The sequence below is a fragment of the Lemur catta genome, chromosome 17, assembly GCF_020740605.2.
Source record: "Lemur catta isolate mLemCat1 chromosome 17, mLemCat1.pri, whole genome shotgun sequence".
Lineage (NCBI taxonomy): Eukaryota > Metazoa > Chordata > Mammalia > Primates > Lemuridae > Lemur > Lemur catta.
This window is the reverse complement of record NC_059144.1, coordinates 8,072,740-8,093,352: the sequence shown is the minus strand read 5'-3', so window position 1 is coordinate 8,093,352 and position 20,613 is coordinate 8,072,740. Positions and strand designations below refer to the sequence as shown.

The following is a 20,613-nucleotide window of genomic DNA, read 5'->3' as shown; positions in this document are numbered from 1 at the left end:
TGAGTGGTGGGGCTAGAAGACGACCCTGAGTTCCCAGGGGCTGTGAGCAGAGTGGACGGGCCTGGGCTCAGCCCCTGGGGCTGCGCAGGCAGTTTCCCCTCCCTGAGCCAGACACCGTCTGAGCAGTTTTGGGAGGGCCAGCAATCTGTGTGGAAATAAACCTATGCACGGAGAGCCCTGGACATGGGGTAGACCCTGCCCCAGGGGGCTGTTAATGTGACCTCTGAACCTGAGACCCTGAGAGGAGGGTTCCTGGGCATGGGGCTGCCACACCGAGGAGCGTCACACTGGCAGCGTCCCCCAGCCAGGCCCTGGCCACCCTGGACAGGCAGCCTGTGACTCAGGCTGACCACAGCGGGCTGGGGCCTGTGTGCGAGGTGCCCGCTGGCCGGTGAGAGGCAGACGTCTCAGGAGCTGAGGAGAGGTGGCCCCTCCTTAGCCCCCAACACCACTTGAGCCAGCTGTGGGGGGTCCCAGTTCAGGCTTAAGGGCTAGTCGTGGCCACCTTGTGGGAGCCACAGGGTGGAGGTGGGAACAGCTAAGGAAGGAGCCCCGCAGCCGCATGCAGGTCCTGCTTCTCAGCTGGCTGTGCCTTGGGCCAGAGGATTTGTCTTACTGAGCCTCAGTTTCCCCACCTTTAAAGTGGAGGCCAAGGTCCTTGCCCTGGCTGCCACCGTGGAGAATTGGGGATGTGAACTGGGCTGTCTGTGGGGACTGCATTTGCCTCACAAATGTTCACAGAGCACGTTGTAGGCCTGGGCCCCGTGCTCACGGCTGCCTGCAGCTTGTTACCTCCGTGCCTCTGTGCGATCTGCAAGACCAGATCTCCGCTAGATCCTGACTCGCCCTGCCCCGGCGGTCTTCAAGAGAACTGTCAGTGCAGGGCTGGACTCTAGGGGCCGGGGCTCTGCTCCCGTGGGCGGGTGCAGTCACGCCCACACCCAGTTCCCATGCCCCGGTCGGGGGCAGCGTTAGTCCCCTGTTTCAAATGAGTCAGACCCAGAGAGGGTAAGGGATTTGCCTGGGGCCACACAGCTGTAAAGCAGCCCAGGAGCCCAAGCGATGCTGAGCAGCACGGGTTCCAGATGGTGGGAGTTCGGGAGGGCTCGGCACAAGGGGCTGCGGGCCTCATGCCACCCACACGCCTCAGGCCTGTGGTCCTGGCCGCCACAGCCCCACTGCTGACGGCAGCAGAAATCTGAGCCCGTGAAGGTTCCAGCTCGTGAACTGCCTGACAAGTTGGAATGGGGTGTGGCCAAGTTAGACGCGGATGTGGGGCCCTGGGGACTCAGAAATTGGCAGCCCCATAGGCCCAGGATGGGGCACACTGCGGCCAGGCCAGGTCAGCTCAGAAGGGACACCCCAGGGTTCAGAGGGGACTGCCTGTGAGGAGAGGGGACCGTCTCTCGTGCAAGGGTGTGGCTGAAACACGAGACCTCTCTGAGCCTCCTGGCAGGGCTGGCAGTGGGGTGGGGTGGGGTGAGGAAGCGTGGCATGTGGACGCCTCTGCTCACCATGTTGGTTCCCTAGGCTGGGCGTCACCTCACTGCTGTGTGGGGGTGCCCCAGGGGCTCTGAACCCAGGCAGGAGTCCCAGGTGGAGCTTCCCCCTCCCTCCCTTGGAGCATGGCTTCTGGAGCCGGCAGTGTTTGGGCCCCACTGACCCACCTGGTTCTTCCTGCCAGTGCAGGTCTCCACCAGCTGACCAGCCCGCGGTACAAGTTCAACTTCATCGCCGACGTGGTGGAGAAGATCGCGCCGGCCGTGGTCCACATAGAGCTCTTCCTGAGGTGCGTGGAGACCCCTCCAGCCCCTCCTGCTCCCCAATGTCCTCCAGCGCCCCCTCCGTCTGCTGGGCTCAGACTGGACTCCACTCTAGCAGCCTGGGGCATGGGACCCAGAGTGGGCCTGGGGTTGGGCCAACCTCGCTCTCCTCTCCTGGCTGCCCGGTGCCCTTAGGGAAGGTTGGCTGCCTGACTTTGATCTCCTCTGGGGAAGTAGCACATGAGTCCGCACCTCCAGAGCTGTGGGCCCCGAGTAGGTGCGCACGGGCAGTGGCTGCGGTTCTTCACTCATGCATCCCACTGTTGTATCAGGCACCTGCTGTGTGTTCGTATCCCAGCGGGGCCATGTGCTAAAGCACAAAGAACCAGTCTGGGGAGGTGGGAAGGCGCCACTGCTATGTGCAAAGCGCAGGGGTGCAGTGGGCTGGGCGAGTGGGTGCTGAGTTCCTGGGAGCCAGGGGCTTAAGGGGCCTCACATGCTAAGCCTGGAGCAGACACCCAGGAAGCAAACGGGTGGATGCCCGGCAGGGGGCTGCTTGGTGCCAAAGCAGCAAGGCCAGTGTGGCTGGGGCAGAATGGGCGAGGGGAGGGACAAGTGAGTGTGTGAGTGAGTGTGAGTGTGAATGAGTGAGTGTGTGAGTGAATGAGTGAGTGAGTGAGTGGCTCAGTGAGTGTGTGAGTGGCTCAGTGAGTGAGTGAATGAGTGAGTGTATGAGTGAGTGAATAAGTGAGTGAATGAGTGAGTGAGTGAGTGGCTCAGTGAGTGAATGAGTGAGTGAATGAATGAGTGAGTGGCTCAGTAAGTGAGTGAGTGTATGAGTGAGTGACTGAATGAGTGAGTGAGTGAATGAGTGAGTGGCTCAGTGAGTGAGTGTATGAGTGAGTGAGTGAGTGTATGAGTGAGTGAGTGGCTGAGTGAATGAGTGAGTGAGTGTATGCATGAGTGAGTGAATGAATGAGTGAATGAGTGTATGAGTGAGTGAGTGAATGAGTGAGTGGGTCAGTGAGTGAGTGAGTGTATGAGTGAGTGAGTGAATGAGTGAGTGTATGCATGAATGCGTGAGTGTATGCATGAATGAGTGAATGAGTGAGTGGGTCAGTGAGTGAGTGTATGAGTGAGTGAGTGAATGAGTGAGTGAGTGTATGAGTGAGTGAATGAGTGAGTGAGTGAGTGAATTAGTGAGTGAGTGAGTGCACCGTGCACGAGTGGCCGCATGAAGGGTGAACGCAGGGAGGGGTCAGCAGGGAAGCCGCGTTGCAGCTGGTGGAGGCCGCAGTGCTCCCTGCAGACGGGCACAGCCTCCTTTGCTCTCCCAGCAGAGCCTGCCCTGTCCCCTGTCCTCCCCCAGCCTCCCAGTGTCGTGGGGGCTTCTGGGCTGCCAGAGGACACTGCTCTCTGCGAGCTGGCCACTGTCCGATCCATCACATTGAATCCTGGGGGCTCTTCCCAAGTCCCCCCAAAGGGAAGTAAACACCACGGTCTTCTTCAAGGTCAGAGCATTCCTTCCATCCACCTTCCCTGCTCCCTCGGCCCGGGCGTGGAGGCGGCAGGCAGGTAGCTGGGATGAGGAGGCTCTGACCCCAGCCCACCGTCCGGGTTGGGTCAGAGGGCAGGGCCCAGGCTGGCAGGCAGGGGCAGTGGGCGGTCGGAAGGGCCTCCCTCTCCCTGCCTTTGGACACGCCCTGCTCACTGGGCTGTGCCGTCCCATCCAAGCCCGTGGCCCTGGCTGTCGCTGCCCCTCCCCATCTCTGGCCCTGCTGGGCAGGCTGTACTCACCAAATGGGGGGAGTGAGGGAATGACAGGTTCACTCCCTGAACACTTGCCGTGAGCCCCCTGGTGTCAGCTGCCCCGGGGCACCCACCCCTGGGAGGGCAGCCAGGCTCACAGGCTGCTGAGTGCCCAGCTGAACTTTGGCCCAGGGCCCTCTGACCCCAGACCTGACCCTCACTGCCCTTCCCTCAGGCCTCTGGCCCGAGACGTGTCATTGAGGAAATTATAACTGATGCATGCTATAAGTGGCATGTTGCTGGCCTTCCTGGCGGTGGGGACAAGTGCAGCCTCCTTCTGGAAGGCCCCAGGGCCCAGGCTCGAGCCGGCTGATGACTGACTGCAGCTGGCTGGGGGGGCCACAGTGCCCTGCGTGGGTGGGAGGCCAAGCAGACGAGACAAGATGTTCATGGAGTGCAGGAGCCCCGCTATGGCACCCGACCCAGGCTCCGGGAATGGGGTGGGGGCTGCTGGGCTGCCTCCGGCCTTTTCTGCGGATCTTGCACAGGCCGGGCCGTGGCAGGCCCCCCAGGCCTCCTGGGGCAACACGGCTGCAGCCCCGCTCTGGGGCACGCAGGGAGCCGGGTGAGTTGGAACCTGGCCATGGATGTGAGTGGACAGACGCTGTGGTCACCGTGCGGGGTGGCTGAGGGCCAGATGCCCAGGCTGCTGGGCACAAACCCCTGCCCTGTCCTCTGCCTGCCTGCCTGCCAGGCAAGGAGTTCAGCACCTCTGAGCCTCAGTTTCCCCTCCAGTAAAGTGGAGCCCTGAGAGTTTTGTACTGCAGGAGATTCCCGGGGCCGTTGTAACAAAGCACCAAGGACTAGGTGGCCTGAAAGAGCAGAAATTCATTCTCTCACAGTCCGGGAGGCCGGAAGTCCTACATCGAGGTGTCAGCAGGGTTGGTTCCTTTGTAAGCTCTGAGAAGCTCTATTCTCGGCCTCTCTCCCGGCCTCTCTGTGTTTCCAGCAATCCTTGGTGCCCCTCTGTGTGTAGACATTGCGCCCCAGTCCCTGCCTCCATCATCTCACGGCCTTCACCTTGTGCCTCTGTCTGCATTTCCCTTTTATAAAGACGCCAGTCCCTGGATTAGGGCCCAGCCTGCGCCAGTCTGACTGTCTTAACTTCATTACACCTGCAAGGACCATGTTTCCCAGTACGACCACACTCACAGGTGTCGGGGCTCAGGGCTCAAACATATCTTTGTAGGGGACACGACCCACCAAGATGCCTGCATGCAGGGTGGCCATGAGCATTAAATGTCCTCGTTCCTGGCTCAGTTCTCTGTGGCATTAGCTGTTGTCCCAGCACTACAGGCCGAGGCGACACTTCTGCACTCTGTGGAGACTGTGCTTGACGTTCCCACCCCTTCTGTTCCGTCTCTCGAGCATGGTTCCGGGCTCATCTCTACTAAGCAGCCTCAGGGACTGAGCACTTGCCCAGAGACACCTGTCCTAAGGCCCCAAGCTGCGTGTGGCATTCCTCCTCCCTCCCGGCCTGGGAGTGGGGCTGTGGTGAGGGCTGGGACCGTCTCCCATCAGCAAACACCAAGGGCAGAACCCGCACTGGCTGTGTTGCCCATTCAGTCCCGTTTGACAGAGACAGTTGCTGAAGCTGGTGTCACCCTGTGCCTGTGAGCTGCTGTCCATCGGGGTGTCCAGCACTCGTCCCTCTGTGTCTGCCTGGTGTGGGACTCACAGGGCAGAGCCTGCCACCAGCACTGCCGCGTTTGGGGCTTCAGGCAGCCGGCCAGGGTGGAGGTGGGGGTGGAGGGTGGAGGGAATAAGCCTCTCGCCCCCCACCCCTGAGCTCAGCCCTCTGCATAGTTGGAGACCTGCCCCTGGCTCTGCAGGGAGCCCCCATTCCTGGGCACCTGCGGCTGGCAGCTCCGGTGGGTGCTGCACGTGTGTTGGTGCGTCTCCCTCCTGAGGGAGTGCACCGAAATGTCTAAAGTGCCAGTGGGCAGCGCCACTCAGTGGGTGTTGTCATCCCATTTCGTCAGTGGGGAGACTGAGGCTCAGGGAGCTTAAATGACGGCCCAAGGCCAGGCAGTTAATTAGTGGGGACTGGGCTTGTGATTGGAATCCCGGCCTGTCTGGCTCCGGCACTCCGCAGCCAGGGTGCTGAGTGTGTGCTGAGTCGTCTGACACTCACGGCTGTCCCGTCTCATCAGAGACAGGCATCATTACCTCTTTATGGCTGTGGAACAGGTCCAGGCTTAAGTGGCTTGTAAGTGGCAGAGCCAGGATTCAAACTCGGGCCCAAGGGACTCTAAACCCACGTTCCTGCACCCCTGCCACGGGCCAGACCCCCAGCCCGAGTGCCCCACTGAGTGCCCCGTGCTTGCCTGCCTGCAGACACCCTCTGTTTGGCCGCAACGTGCCGCTGTCCAGCGGCTCGGGCTTCATCATGTCGGAGGCTGGCTTGATCGTCACCAACGCCCACGTGGTGTCCAGCACCAACGCCGTCTCAGGCCGGCAGCAGCTGAAGGTGCAGCTGCAGAACGGAGACTCCTACGAGGCTACGATCAAGGACATCGACAAGAAGTCCGACATCGCCACCATCAAGATCCATCCCAAAGTGAGTGGCACAGGCGGGGAGGGCAGGTGCCCCAGGCTGCCACGGGGCCTCTTCCCCAGACTCCAGACCCCAGGATGTGCTAGTCCACCTTCCCAGGGGACGCTTGGAGGAACTGAGGCCCAGATGGGACTGGAAGTTTGCTCAGAGTCAGGGATCACGATGGGCCTAGAACCTGGGTCGCTGGGCCCCAGACTGCACTCCCTGAGCCGCCAGGTGCAGGGCAGAGTCAGGAGCAGGCGGCCCACAGTGGGGGGCCCACACTGCTCCCCGAGGAGGTTCTTCACTGTCCCCCCACCCCAGGCCCACTCCTGGGTATACAACTGTCCCTACAGGGTGGCAGAGGGACAGTGCCCCATTCCTCTGTCTCCACATCGGTGCCTCCTATACTGGGGCCAAAGTAACCCTCCCATCACTACCACCAGCCATTTCTGAAAGGCTGGCATACAATTCTCACCACGGCCTGCAAAGAAGGGCCCTCATTATCCTGGGATTTCAGATGCGGAAACTGAGGCTCGAGGAGGTTAGGGAATGCACCCAAGATCACAGCTAACCAGGGCAAGGGCCAGCACGCTTGGCTAGGACCCAGGCCTGGCTCCAGCTTGCTCTAGTCATGCCCAATGTTGCAGTTACGTCGCTGTAGTTGGGCCGAAGCGGGGTTGCCTGGGGCCTCTGCACACCATGAGGTGGCACGGGAGGACGGGCTTACCCTTTCCCAGCTCGCAGCCTCCCTGGGGGTCTCAGACATCATTGTCTCTCACTCTGTGGCCACTCAGCATTTAAAGATGTCGCCTCTCTGAGTCCTCGCCTTCCGGCTGCGCGGGCCTGGTTCCTCCTCGGGGACCTCTGTGTCACAGACTGAAGCTTCACTTTTCCGGCAGCACAGAGAATGCCCACGCACGCCTGCCAGCAGGCCCCGCACCACTCCCACTGGTGGATTTTGCCTCTCTTCTTTTGTTGATAGCTGCTATGAAAAACAACTCTTAAGTAAAAACTTCCTCATTTGACGTGGTGACAAACAACAAAAGAGAAAAGACTGGAAAGAGCAGTGGGCGGAGGTAATGGGGCCGTCCACAGGGTCCACGGTTTGGGGACCAGAGTTGGAGTGCGGCCCATTGGCCTGGCCATCCACAGACCCACGGCAAGCTGCAGAGTGGTGTGAGAGGTCCCCGGACCCTTCCCAGCCTCTCCTGGGGACTGGTGCAAAACCGGAAGCAGGAGACCCATGTGGGTGCGATTGACAGAGCTTTGCCCTCGCCGATTTCACATGCACGCATGTGGCTTCTGCACCTCTGACAGGTGCCCAGGCACCTCCTTGGAGCATGCTCCTTGCAGCTTCCGGCACCCAGAGCATGGCTACTTTGTGCTCCCAGGCTAGGTGTAAAGTCAGACAGACAGAAGGCTCCGCTGGGCCCACGCGAAAGCAAGAGAAGAGTGTGCAGGTGTCTCAGTGGCAGGAGGAGCGGGGGGAGGTGGAGCTTGGCTAAGTCACTTTTCCTCTCTGGGCCTCAGTCTCTCTGTGTGTCTATATTGGGAGATCAGAGTGAGCTGTTCAAGGATTCCAAAACTGAGGCTCCCAGGGTCCCTAGCTGGGCTCCAGGGGCCTGCAGAGCTCCCCCTCAAATGCGGCAGTGTGTGTGCAGTGCATATGGTGTAGTGCTGTCTGGAGCCTCTACCACATTTTCGGAGAGACCAGGGACCACTGGGCTCCAGGACCTCCGAGGCCATGTGCAGCTGGACTCTCTGCACACCTGCCCACAATGGATACCTGTGGCCTGCCCTGGGGAGACCTTTTCTCGCTGGCACAGCTGAGCCTCCGCTCCCTGGACCCCAGCCCTGGGTCTCAGCTGGAGGCTGTCCTGGCCTTGGTCTGTGCTTTTACCCCTGAGGGCTGTGTACAGCAGCACCCGCCTGCCCTGGGACCACCTGCCGGGATCTCAGCCTGGTCCCTGCCGCAGGTGGATGGCTGAGCCTCCCTCTCTGTGTCCTCCCCTTCTGTCCCCTAGAAAAAGCTCCCTGTGTTGCTGCTGGGTCACTCAGCAGACCTGCGGCCTGGTGAGTTTGTGGTGGCCATCGGCAGCCCCTTCGCCCTGCAGAACACTGTGACGACGGGCATTGTCAGCACCGCCCAGCGGGACGGCAAGGAGCTGGGCCTCCGGGACTCGGACATGGACTACATCCAGACAGACGCCATCATCAACGTGAGTGCGGGGGCGGGAGGCCAGCGCCCACCATGCGCGCCCGAGTCCTGCCCCAGGCAGGTGGTCTCTGCCTAGGCTTGCCCCATCCCCAGGGCCATCCTGTCACTCGACACATCTGCTTGCTGGAAAGTTCTTTCTTTGCATTACGTGGAGCTCAGACCCTGTGCCTTCTACCCAGGCACCCTGGGAGTGAGAGGTGCCGCCCTGACTCGGACAGCCCTTCAGAGATGAGAGGCAAGGCCACGGCCCGGAGGCACCTCCGTGCAGATGTCTCCCCAGGCAGCATTGCTTCTCGAGACTGCGGCTATGTTGGCTGGCACCTTTGCATTCACAGAGCACTTTGCCCACAGGCCCCAGAAGTCCCCCTGGCTTGCCGTGGCTCGGGCACTCTGCTGGAGCCTTAGTCTTTGCAGAGACTCCCCAGGCCAGCAGGATGAGAAGTAGCGCCCCACTCTGCATTCTCCCCATGGGTGCTGCTCATCCCTGGACGGGGGGGACGCCAAAGCACGTGGTGTGAGTAGAGAACACTAGCTCGTCCAACCAGGTCATCGGGTGACGTCCACTTGGCCTCCGTGGGCCTCGGCTTTCCTACCGTGAAGTGGGGACAGCACGAGGCCTTTCGATGCTGTTGGGCTGAGACCTGACGAAGTGTCTCTTACACTGGTTGAGTCAGAGCTGGAGGAGCTCCGGGAACCTTCAGGCGGGGCTCGAGCACAGCTAACGCCCTGTTTCCTCCCCTTGCAGTATGGGAATTCCGGGGGACCGCTGGTGAACCTGGTAAGTGTGCCCTAGACCAGAGTCTCTGGTTTCCTGGGGCTCTTCTCATACGGGAGGCACAGCGTCGAGAGGGAACAGGACCCACCAAACGGCCCTAGAACCTTCAGGCCCAACAGTCAGGAACGTGGCTGGGCTGGAGGCCTGGAAAGAGGGCAGGACCCTCCGCACATGCCACCTGTGCCCCTCAGAGATGCTGGCAGCTGTCAGGAATGACAGCTCACCTGCGAACAGCAGCCCAGGCCTGGGCAGGGGCGATGCAGGAATGCGGCCGCTCACCCCCGGGACTCCCTGCCCTCAGGCTTTCGAGAGGAGCACCCTCATTCTCTTCCACCCCCTCAGTCGTCCCTCCCCAGTTCTGTCCTGGGCCCCAAAGTTAGGCTTATCCTCATCCCAGGTGAGATGTTTTGGGAATAAAACAGGAAGTTCAGAGCTCCTTGGACACAGTCCCAGCCTTAGGCAGAAAGTGGCCAGACATGGACAAGCCCCCGTGTGATGTGAGCAGCTCGAGCCCGCTCTGGAGGGGGCCGGGCAGGGAGGGCTCGGCTGATGCAAGACAGGAAGGGCTTCCTGGAGCCAGGAGCGTCTGACACAGCCACAGAGAATGAGGGAACTGGGTCCTGGAGAAGGAACTCCCAGGGAGGAGGCACAGCGTGAGATCTGAGGGGAGAGGTCAGATGAGCAGACGTGCGAGGGGCTGGCAGTCCCCTTCCTGCTGGGCCTCAGGCCACATGTGCAGACAGGCTTCACCCTGCACTCCCGAGAACCCTTGTGGGCTTTCGGCAGGGTGGAGGGCATGGGCTGGTTTCGAGAAAGCTCACATGGGTGGCTTAGCTGGAGGCCCGGAAGCCACGATCAGGAGGCCACTACACGCCCTGCGGGCCTGAGGATGGGCAAACAGGGCGAGGGTGGACGCAGAACCTCCATCCCCCAGATCCGACACTCTTGGGTCCTGCCACGTCATGAGCTCCCAGGGACCAGGAGGACAGGGGTGCCCTGGTCCAAGGCTCTGCCCCAGGCCCCAAAGGGGTCCCCTAGTGAGCTGGCCAGGCCCTGGCAGGGTGTCAGCACCTCAGCCCCGCTGTGGCCGGGAGGGTCTCCTTCCCAGGAGTTGCCAAGGGTGAGGTCCCAGTCCCGGGCAGATCCTGCCAGATGGCACCAGCCTTCCGCCGGAACAGGGCAGGCAGGGAGGGGGAGAGCAGGGCAGGGTGGAGGGGAGAAGGCTCCAAGGAGACAGAGTAAGGGGAGCCACTGGCCCCACTCACCCCCAACTTCTGAAAGCAAGGGTAGATGGGCCACCCCTCTGGACGTGGCCTGGAGGCGCCCTGGGCCCAGGGGGCACTGCTTCTCAGGGCGCAGCCGCCGGAGCCTAGGAGGCAGGCCCCAGCTGCGAGCTTCCCCACGACACTTTCCAGGGAGGCGAGCTGGGGTCACTGATACAGATGTGTCCCCAAGAGCAACCTTTCCAGGACGGTTGGGGCTGCCCTGGGAGCTTCTCAGGTGGGGCGTGGACAGCCAGGGTCAGCCTCTGGAAGCAGAGCTGTAGACATGGTGCTCTGTGGGCAGCGGTGTGCTTGCCCCACCCCCCGTGACCCTACTCTGACCTCCCTGCTCAGGACGGCGAGGTCATTGGCATCAACACGCTCAAGGTCGCTGCTGGCATCTCCTTTGCCATCCCCTCGGACCGCATCTCACGCTTTCTCACAGAATTCCAGGACAAGCATATCAAAGGTAAAGAGCTCACCTGGGGGGGCAGCTAAGGTGACAAACACTCTCCCAGGGCTGAGACCCCCCCTTTTAGCTCTGGGACCAGGGCCCATCACAGGTTCTGTGTGAGCTTGCTCACATCCCTCCTTCCATCCTCCCATCCATCTATCCTCCCATCCATCCATCCACCCATCCATCCATCCACCCACTGATCCATCCATCCTCCCATCCATCTATCCTCCCATCCATCCATCCACCCATCCATCTATCTATCCATCCACCCATCCATCCTCCCATCCATCCACCCATCCATCTATCCATCCATCCATCCATCCATCCTCCCATCCATCCATCTTCCCATCCATCCATCCACCCACTGATCCATCCATCCTCCCATCCTCTCATACATCCATCCATTCATCCACCATTCACCCATCCATCCACCCACCCATCTTCCTATCCATCCATCTTTCCATCCATCCATCCATCCATCCACCCTTCCGCCTGTCTTCCTTCATTCCTTTCATTGATCCACTCACCCACTCATCCACCTGTCCAACTACCCGTCCATCCATCCACCCACTCACCTGTCCGTCTATCCATCCAACCTTCCTTTCTTTCTTCTACCCATTCATTCATCCTTACCTTCATCCATCCATTCATCCTTCTTTCCATCCATCTGCCCATCCCTAAGCACTCCCTCTTCCAGCCTGTGGGCCATGCAGACCACCCAGTAGGGTATCTTCTACTCCAGGGAAGCAGAGCCCTGATCTTTGGAGTCACCCTCCTCCCTGTCCCCATCTCCCCATCCCATCCAGAAGGGATGTGCAGCCCACCCTGCCCGCTCCTAGATGGAACCCTGAGCATCAGTCTGGTGGAGATCTCAACAGGACACACGGCGACTCTCTTAAGTGGAACACCCACTCACTTTCTTAAATTGGTGGTCACAGCCACCTCCCAGAGCGAGGCCACATTTCTGATCTCAGGGCCTTTCCTGGGGGCCATCCCAGGGAAGCTTCTCCCTCCTGCCATTGTGTCTCTTGCACCCACCTCACGGCCAATGCCCAGGCCTGGCTCAGCCCCGCTATTCACACGTTCAACTTGCTTCCCTGTCTCCTCTCAGCCCCCTCACCAGCAGTCCATTGAGAGCAGGAAGCCTTCCTCATGCTTGCCCCTCCTCCACGACCCTGCCAGCCCAGCACATGGAGCCCAGTGCAGCCAGGACCGGTGCCATGAGGACTGGTCACGTGGAGAGCTGCTGTGGAGTAACCCTCTGTTTCTTCTCCAGTGCCCCTTATGTGAAGATGATCCAGAGTGAGGCAGAGCCTGTCCTTCCCAAAGAAGCTGAAGGCTTCTTCTTTTGGACAGTGGGGACTGTATAACCTCTCGAGCCCTTTTCCTCTTGGCTGCTAGGAAGCTCACAACTAGACCCAGGGCTGTACTTTCATACTTGTCCTAGCCTTGGTCCTTTCTCTGACGATGGAGACTTTCCAGTTTAATGATCCTCTGTTCCATGGGTCTTTTGACTTCGGCCACTTCCTGCAGATCAGTGGTGCTGCACTTTGCACAGACTCAGCTGCGAGGTGCCTTTGGTTGGAAGTGGGCTGACAGCATCCTCTTCCCTTTTGCCTCTTCCTCCCTCCCTCAGGCGGGGCCCACTGGGGCTGGGTTTGTTTGCTCCTTTGTTGTACAGGGACTGTCTCAGTCAGCGCTGACCTTGCCCCAGGCCCCCAGGAAATACCTATCCCTGTCCCCAGAGATGTGTCACTTCCCCAAGGACAGTGCAGACTAACTGAAGAGCCTGTTAAATCTCAGCGGAATAATGGAATCTGTTATTTTAAAATCCTTCTGAAGTTGACTAGTGTTTGTCTTCGTTTTTCTTTTTTTTAATAAAAACATCAAATGATCCAAACCCAGTTAATCTAAAGTTCTTTAAAACGAACAAGCTTTTTATTAAATCAAGGAGACGTTATGTGGACTGCCTAATCTTGCCTAGGGAGTGGGGTGCAGAGGCCAGTGGGGGCCTTCAGGGTATAGAGTGACCTCCACGCTGGTCTGGGGGAGCTGTGGCACTGCCTTGGCCGGGAGCCCTGGGAGGGCTTGGGGTTCAGCCGGCTTTAGGGCCAGAGTATGTCCCCACGAGGTGGGGTGTCCGAACTCATGCGGATGTCTGCCCCTCTGTGACTGTGGGAGACGGCTCCTCAGTGGTCACCTCTGGCCTGGGGGTAAAACCTTCATTTGCCTCATGTCCCTGCCGATCTCTGTGGCCCACAAGACAACGGAGAGCTGCAGGGAGGCCAGGGGTGGGGGTCGGGGGGGCAGGAAAGAGGGGACGCACGTTCTCTGGGCTCAGAGGTCACGGGGTTCCCCGGGCTCAGAGGTCAGAGACGGACTCTGGAAGCCCCAGCTCCGTGCTGGGTGGAGTCCCGAGTCCCTCGTCCCTCCCCAGTAGATGAGAAGGCGGGAAGAGGCAGCCCACCCACCCGGCAGGGGCAGGGTGGGGAGCCAGGTGGCCCGGCTGGCGGGCGCTCTGCACACCTCTCCTGAAGCTCCAGGGGAAGAGTCCCCGAGAGCCAAGCCCATCGCGAGCCTCCGCCTTCTTGCCCACTCGGGGGGTCTACGTCAGCGGCACCAGGGCAACCACACAAGTGCCCGCTCTGTGCCTTGGACTCCCACAGCCAGACAGATGGGGGCGCTGCCCTCTGGGCTTCCTTCCGGCAGGGAGGCAGCCATCAAAGCGCCCCCCCCCCCCACAGGCCATGAGGTTGGAGTGATGCCCTGGGGCTGGGGGAAGGGGCAAAGCACATGAGGGTGGAGACTGCAGCTGATGGGGGCAGGGAGACCCCACTTAGGAGGTGACCTCTGGCCGAGACCTCAGGCAGGGAGAGGCAGCAGGCTCTAGGGACTGGGGGACCCCAGGCAGTGGGAGCAGGAAGCACCCCCAAGATGGCTGTGCCTGGCCAGCGTCGTGGATTTAGACACCCCCAGAAAGGGACTCCCCAGATTTGCACCCCACCCCAGTCCTCTCCGCACCTCCAGGCTCAGAGCTTCCCCATGGACATCGATGGGCAGCTCCCACTCCAGTGCGCCTGACAGGACCCCCACCCCTGCAGCCCCGCTGTCCCGCCCACCCCTGCAAGTGCCTTGGACACGTGTGCCTTCAAGACACACCCTGCCCTCACACCCACAGCCCAGGTCCAGCCGTGCTCCTGTCACTGCCCTCGCCCCGGAGACCATCCCACAGCGCACGGTCCTCTCAAAACTGCGGGCAGGTCACGCTTGTGATTCAGGGAGGAAACCAAAGCCTTTTGCAGCCCACCAGACCCATGGGGTCAGGCCACCCGCCCGCTCCGACCACCTCCCACTTGGCTTATTCGCCATCCGTTAATCTTTGGTCATATTTCTGTTTAAATATTTTGCCCATTTAAGAAATGTGAGTGGTTTATGTTCTTATCAGTAAGTTGTGGGACTTCTTTACACATCTTGGATATGAGCCCTTTGCCGGATAAGTGAATTGCATATACTTTCTCCCATTCCATGGCTTGTCTTTCATTCTCTTAACAGTGTCGTTAAAGAGCAGAAGTTTCCTAAATTTTGATGAGGTCCAATTTTTTTTAACTGATCATGCATTTGGTGTTGTACCTAAGAAATCTTTGCTAACCTGAGACCTGAAAGATTTCCTCCTACATTTTCTTCTGGAAGTTTTACTTTTTGAGGTTTCAGATTTGGTACTATGATGCATTTTGAATTTTTTTTAGTAGTGCGAAGTATAGATCAAAAATTTTTTTGGTTTTTTTTGGGGGGAGGTTGCTTTGGATATTCAATTTTTCTAGCAGCATTTGTTGGAAAGACTATCTTTTCTCTATTGAAGTGCCCGCACACCTTTGTCCCCCAAAATGATCACATGCTGTTCCAGTTGTCTGTCTGTCTCTAGACCAATATTACACTGTCTCGATTACTGTAGCTTTACAATAAGTCTTGAATTCCAGTGGTGTAGGTCCTCCAACTTTGTTATTCCTCTTCAAAGTTGTTTTGGCTCTTCTAGGTCCTTTGCATTTCCATATTTCTGGTGGTTTGGAGAATTATATCTACTAGAATATACAAATAAAAATGATTTTTGTATGTTGATCATCAGATATCTTGATAATTCACTTACTGGTTCTAGGAGATTTTTTTGTAGATTTCATCAGATTTTCTACAGAGAATGTTATGCAGTCTGTGAATAAAGAGTTTTACTTTCCCATCTGAATGCTTTTTTTGTGTTGCCTGGCTAGATAAACTTCCAGCAAAATATTGAATAGAACTGGTGAGAATGGACAACTTTGTTCAGTTCCTGATGTAAGGGAGAAAATATTCAGTCTTTCACTGCTAAGTGTGATGTTACCTAAAGATTTTTCATTGATGTCCTTTATCAGGTTGTAAGTTATTTTCTATTTCCAGTTTTTATTAAGAACAGATGTTAGATTTTGTCAGATGCTTTTTGTACATCTTTTGAGATGACCATAAGGTTTTCCTTTTTAGTCTGTTAATGTGGTAAATTGCATTGGTTGATTTTTAAATGTTAAACCAACCTTACATTCCTGGGATTAACTTCATTTAGTCATGTGTATTATCCTTTTTATTAATATAGATTGTTGTATTTGATTTACTTAAAGAATCTTTGCATCTATCTTCAGGTGGGATATTGGTCTAGTTTTCTTTTCTGGTTTTGGTATCGTGACAATGAGTTTAGAAGTATTCACTTATTTTCAGTTTTTTGGAGGAGTTTGTGTAGAATTGCTACTATTTCTTCTTTAAACATTTGACACAATTCTCCAGTGAGACCTTCCAGGCTTGAAGTTTTCTTTCTGGAAAGATTTTTAACTACAAATTGAATTTCTTTAATAGATGCAGGGCTATTCAGCTTCTCTATTTCTTCATGAGTGAGCCTTGGTAGTTTGGAAATTTCAAGACATTTGTCCATTTTGTCTAAGTTGTCAAATTTATTGGCATCAGATTGTTCATAATATTCTCTTATTATCATTTTAATGTCTGTAGGATCTGTAGTGATGTCACCTCTCTAATTCTTGATTGATAATTGTATCTTCTCTCTTTTTTTCATTATCAATCTAGCCAAAGATTTATAAATTTTATTGATCTCAAAGACTCAGTTTTATTTTAAAAATTTTTATTGTGTTTTTGTTTCCTATTTCATTGATTTACACTCTTATCTTTATTATTTCCTTTCTTCTGTTTACTCTGGGTTTCATTTGGTCTTCTTTTTCTAGTTTTTAAAATGGAAAGTGAGATTATTGATTTGAGACTTTTCTTATTTTCCAATGTAGGCCCCTTTGGACTATTAATTTCCCTCTAAGTACTCCCTCCAAATCCTACAAATTTTGATATGTTATATACACATTTTTATTCAGTCGAAATACTTTCTAATTCCCCTTTTGATTTCTTCTTTGAAGATGGGCTGTTTAGAAGTATCTTATTTAGTTTCCAAGTATTTGGGAATTTTCTAGATACCTTTCTATTATTGATTTCTAGTTTAATTCCATCGTGGTCAGAAAACTTTTGTGAGATGAAAATTTAAAATTTATTGAGTCTTGTTTTATGGTTCAGAATGTGTTAAAATTATTTCTGGGTAAGGCACCTACTGAGTCCCAGGCTAGAGAAGCTGGGGGAGGGGCCCTCTCTGTGGGTTGTGTGTGTGATGCTCTGACCACAGGGCCCTGGCACTGTCACTTAATATTGTTTAGGAGGAAGGCAGGGGAGGGTGACAAGTTCAGTTCCAAGCAAGGAGAATCTGGGGAACCAGCAGCATGGAAGCTGGAGAGGAGAGCCCCGCTGGGCACTGGGGTTGGGCATGGAGCCGACATGGTTGGGTGCAGGATGGGGTGGATATGAGGCCAGTGTGGGGTGAGCCACGTAGGACATAGCACACCTCCTGGCTCTGTGAGAGCAGTCAGGAGAAGAGGCCAACTCTAGATGCTTGACCACACAGGGGCTGGGTGGACAGGACCGCTCCTGCTGCTTCCTGGGCCTGCTGGGCAATTTCTAACCCTGGCTGTTCCCTTAGGGGGTGGGTGGTGGCTTTCACAGCAGCTCTAACCAAGTCCCGCTGTGTTTTCTTTCCAGACTGGAAGAAGCGCTTCATTGGCATCCGCATGCGAACCATCACACCTAGGTGGGTGTTTGCAGGGCGCCGCCCCCCGGCTCCCATCCTACACCCCCACGGCCCCTTCCAGACCCTGGCCCAGCCATGCCAGGCCACTTGCAGCTGCTCCGAGGAGCAGTACACACTTGGGCTTCTGACCTACGCTCTGGCCAGTACCTGTGCTTGGATGCCGTTCCCTCCTCTGCCTGGTAGATTCCTTCTGCCCTTCTCAAGAGCATGGGAAGAACTAGGTCAACTGACCATTCCCTCAAAGCCATGTGGTCCCCACAATGATCATTCTTCCCATTTCTGCCACTGGCAACTGTTAATCCAGGGATTTCATTTGAAAGTTATAATCAAGACCAGTATGCCAACTTATCTTTTAATTGTGTTCTTCCTCTTTCGTCCATCCATCTTCCCATCCCACCGTCTGTCCAAACCTTCTATCTGTCCATCCCATGCCCCACCCATTGTGTGTCTGTCCATCCGTCTGTCCTTCCATCTGCCCACTTGTCCTCCTGCTGTTCCTCCCGTCAGCCCATCCCTCTCTCCCTTCTCCCACGTCTAGCTAGCCATTGCCACTACGTTTCTCTTGAGCAGCCTGTGTCTGGTGGGGACACGGAGTGGCCAGTGGCAGGTAGGGCAGTGTGGGGGCCAGAGGGGGTTCCGTGTCCAGCCTGGAGCTGGAGGGACGGGGCAGCTTTGTGCCGAGAAGCCGGGGGTGGCTCCGAAGAGCAGCCTTTCAAGCTGAACTGTCTTTCCAGCCTGGTGGACGAGCTGAAGGCCAGCAACCCGGACTTCCCTGCAGTCAGCAGTGGCATTTATGTGCAAGAGGTTGTGCCAGACTCACCTTCTCAGAGGTAGGCTCTGCCAGGGAAGGCAGGAAGGCCAATGGGAGCATCCAGATACCCTGGCTGGTGGGGGTAGGGTGGGCCCAGTGCCTGGAGCTTCCTGGCAAAGTGATGTGGGAGGGGCAGGGAAGGGGCAGGTGGATTCTGGCCTGTCCTCTAAGCCAGGGTGGGCCAGAGAGATGAACACTCCCTTAGAGCCCTGGCCATGTCTGACCTAGGCCAGAACTTCCTTGCCTCGAGCAGCAGATAAAGAGTCCCTGCCAGGGCGGAGAACCTGCTCTGAGTCTGACTCTCTCACCGGCCCACGAGACGGCCTGGGTCTTCCTGGGCCTCAGTTTCCTCATCTGTAAAATGCAGACGATTCTGTCTACTCTTTCTACCCCCGGGAGACTCTGTGAAGGTCAAACGAGATGAAGCATTGTTTTCTTTGAAGTCTTCAAGTACAGGGTTACAACACGACTGCAGAGGCAGGCAGTGCAGCGACGTCACCGCACACTGGCACGGTGGCTCTGTTGCCCAGGGAGGGCTCCGAACAAGTGGCTTCTCCTTGGCTCTGGTCTTCATCTGTGCAGTGGGTGGGCTGGGTCAGACCTGTGGTTTTAGACTGTAATTCCACGTGGCCACGTGCAGGGCCCCTCAAGAGCCAGAGACAGAGGGGATCAGTAGCGCCAGTGTCTGATGCTGGCTGAGGCTGCCCTGTGAGCCTTGCGGCTCATGCACGTCCTCTGATAATCCTCACTGCAGCCAGGTTTGTGCAGGCCGCTGCCCCTACCCATTTTACAGGTGGGGAGATTGAGGCCCAAAGAAGTTAATTCTTCCAGGTCATGCAGCTGGCATGTGTCAGTCTGATGCTGGTGCCCACACACCCAGCCACGATGCCACCTCCTTCCTTCCTGGAGGTAGGGAGGTCGCAGCGAGCCTCATGCAGAGGGAGGCCGCACTGAGAGCCCTGCCTCTTGTGCGGAGGTCCTAGGAAGCTTTAGTAACTGCAGTAGCATCGGAATTGACACCTGCGTGTCTTTGTAATTTGCAAAGTGCTTCTCCACATAGGACTGCAAACATGAAAACTGAGGCTGGAAGGGACAGGGTAGCACAGAGGCAGCCCAGCTAAAAAGGCTGCAGCCAGAGCTTGAACCCACCCTCCTGACGTGTGGGAGGAGTAGTGTGAGAAGTCCTTTGCCCGCCATGACATTGGCTCTCATCTGGTGTAAGCGCCTTGGGGCCAGGGCACTGTTCTTTCCCGTAGAAATGAGTTTTGCTAAACTGCTGCTGTTACACCCGAGCGTGGCCCCACCGGGCGGCCTGGTGGGCTGCACTTGGTGACGTGGTCTCTCCCGTGGCAGGGGCGGCATCCAAGATGGTGACATCATTGTCAAGGTCAATGGGCGCCGCCTGGCGGACTCGAGCGAGCTGCAGGAGGCCGTCCTGACTGAGTCCCCGCTGCTGCTGGAGGTGCGGCGGGGCAATGACGACCTCCTCTTCAGCATCGCGCCCGAGGTGGTCGTGTGAGGGGCTGCCTTCCTCCAGCGCCAAGCGCCAGAGCCTGCAGACGGTGGGGGGCGCTGCCTCCCCAAGATCCGGACGAAGGACCTCTGTCAGTCCTCAGCAGGGCCAGCAGCTCCTCCTGGGCCGCCCAGGGGCAGAGCCGGAGGCCGGACCTGGCCAGGGGTTCGAATCCCAGCCTCAGGGGAGTGCCGGAGAGGGAGGCCGGATGGCACTTGGTGCTGGTGCTCCTGAAGTTCACCTCCACGTGCCAGGGACATCTAGGAAACTCCGGCAGTTCCTCCTCTCATAGCCTCCTCCCTCTGCACCTGGGAAACCTCTGTGTGCAGTGCCCCCTGCTGCCCCCAACCTACTTCAGCTCCCACTGCCAAGACTCCTCCCCCACAAACACCTCCCGACCCACAGCCCGGCTCCCTCTGCCACGACACCCACCACGTTCATTCTAGGGCAGGGGCTGCCTGCCCGCCAGCCTGGAGTCCCTGGAGGCCTGGCCACGGCTGACCCTCTTGAGGGGTCCAGCCCGGTGCAGGTGCTAAGCAAATGTCCCCTGCCTGCCGAGACGAGCCCCGCACTGGCAGGCAGCAGGCGGGCTGGAAGCAGGGCGTGTCCTGCACTGGCGGGAAGGTCAGGTGGGTGAGCTGCCTGGAGAAACGTATCCCCCCCCAAGGCGACCGTGGGTGGCCCGCAGGGACTGTGGACCTGCCGAGTGCCAGGACTGAGCTGGCTTCACCTCCCCGTGCAGCTCTGGGCTGCGGAAGCCCATTCTCACGGAACTGCCACCCAGAGCAAGTGGGCGCCCACGGCCTCCCTGTCCTGTCTGGGGGAGGCGCGTGTCTCCAGGTGTACGTGTGGGCTTCGCTGTAGAGTCGACCCCCAATGTTGCTTGTACTGTATGTTTCTCTACTGTATGGAAATTAAAGTTTACACAGCAGGGGCGTCTGGGCAGCCTCCCCCTCCACTGGCCGGCGCTTTTTCTGGAGATCCGCGGCTAACACGCGGGCAGGCACCCGTGCGAGACCTGGCCCTGCACAGTCTCCACCACACACCAGCCCTCGGGGCTGCGTGGGCTGCAGGGGGTGGGCTGTGAGTCAGGCCCTGGGGCTCGGATCTTGGCTCCTGCACTTCAAGCTCCACGGTCTTGGGCAAGAAGCACCCCTGCTGCCCCTGAGCCTGTTCCTCTGCGTGAGGGGAATGCCGATGCCACCAGCCTCCTGGTGGTCTCAGGGGACAAGGTCATTGGTTTGGCCCTTGGGAAGCCGCCCAAGGGGAGCTCCCACTGCACCTCACTGTGCCTGCCTGGCCACAGGAA

General features: G+C 57.5%; 1 protein-coding gene across 3 annotated transcripts in view; it reads left to right on the top strand.

Moving 5' to 3' along the window:
- Positions 1–20,262, top strand: part of HTRA3 (HtrA serine peptidase 3) — a 31,241-nt gene extending 10,979 nt beyond the window's left edge. The window contains exons 2-9 of one of the 3 annotated variants that reach the window (XM_045528569.1): positions 1,690–1,789; positions 5,910–6,132; positions 8,136–8,330; positions 9,075–9,107; positions 10,721–10,835; positions 16,932–16,980; positions 17,715–17,810; positions 19,145–20,262. In XM_045528569.1, the coding sequence (XP_045384525.1) occupies positions 1,690–1,789; positions 5,910–6,132; positions 8,136–8,330; positions 9,075–9,107; positions 10,721–10,835; positions 16,932–16,980; positions 17,715–17,810; positions 19,145–19,310 (977 nt within the window). In that variant the 3' untranslated portion in view covers positions 19,311–20,262. Of the gene's footprint in view, positions 1–1,689; positions 1,790–5,909; positions 6,133–8,135; positions 8,331–9,074; positions 9,108–10,720; positions 10,836–11,934; positions 12,724–16,931; positions 16,981–17,714; positions 17,811–19,144 lie in introns of those variants that run through there. The other 2 variants (XM_045528571.1, XM_045528570.1) reach the window with 2 other exon arrangements.
- The last annotated feature ends 351 nt before the right edge of the window (positions 20,263–20,613 follow it).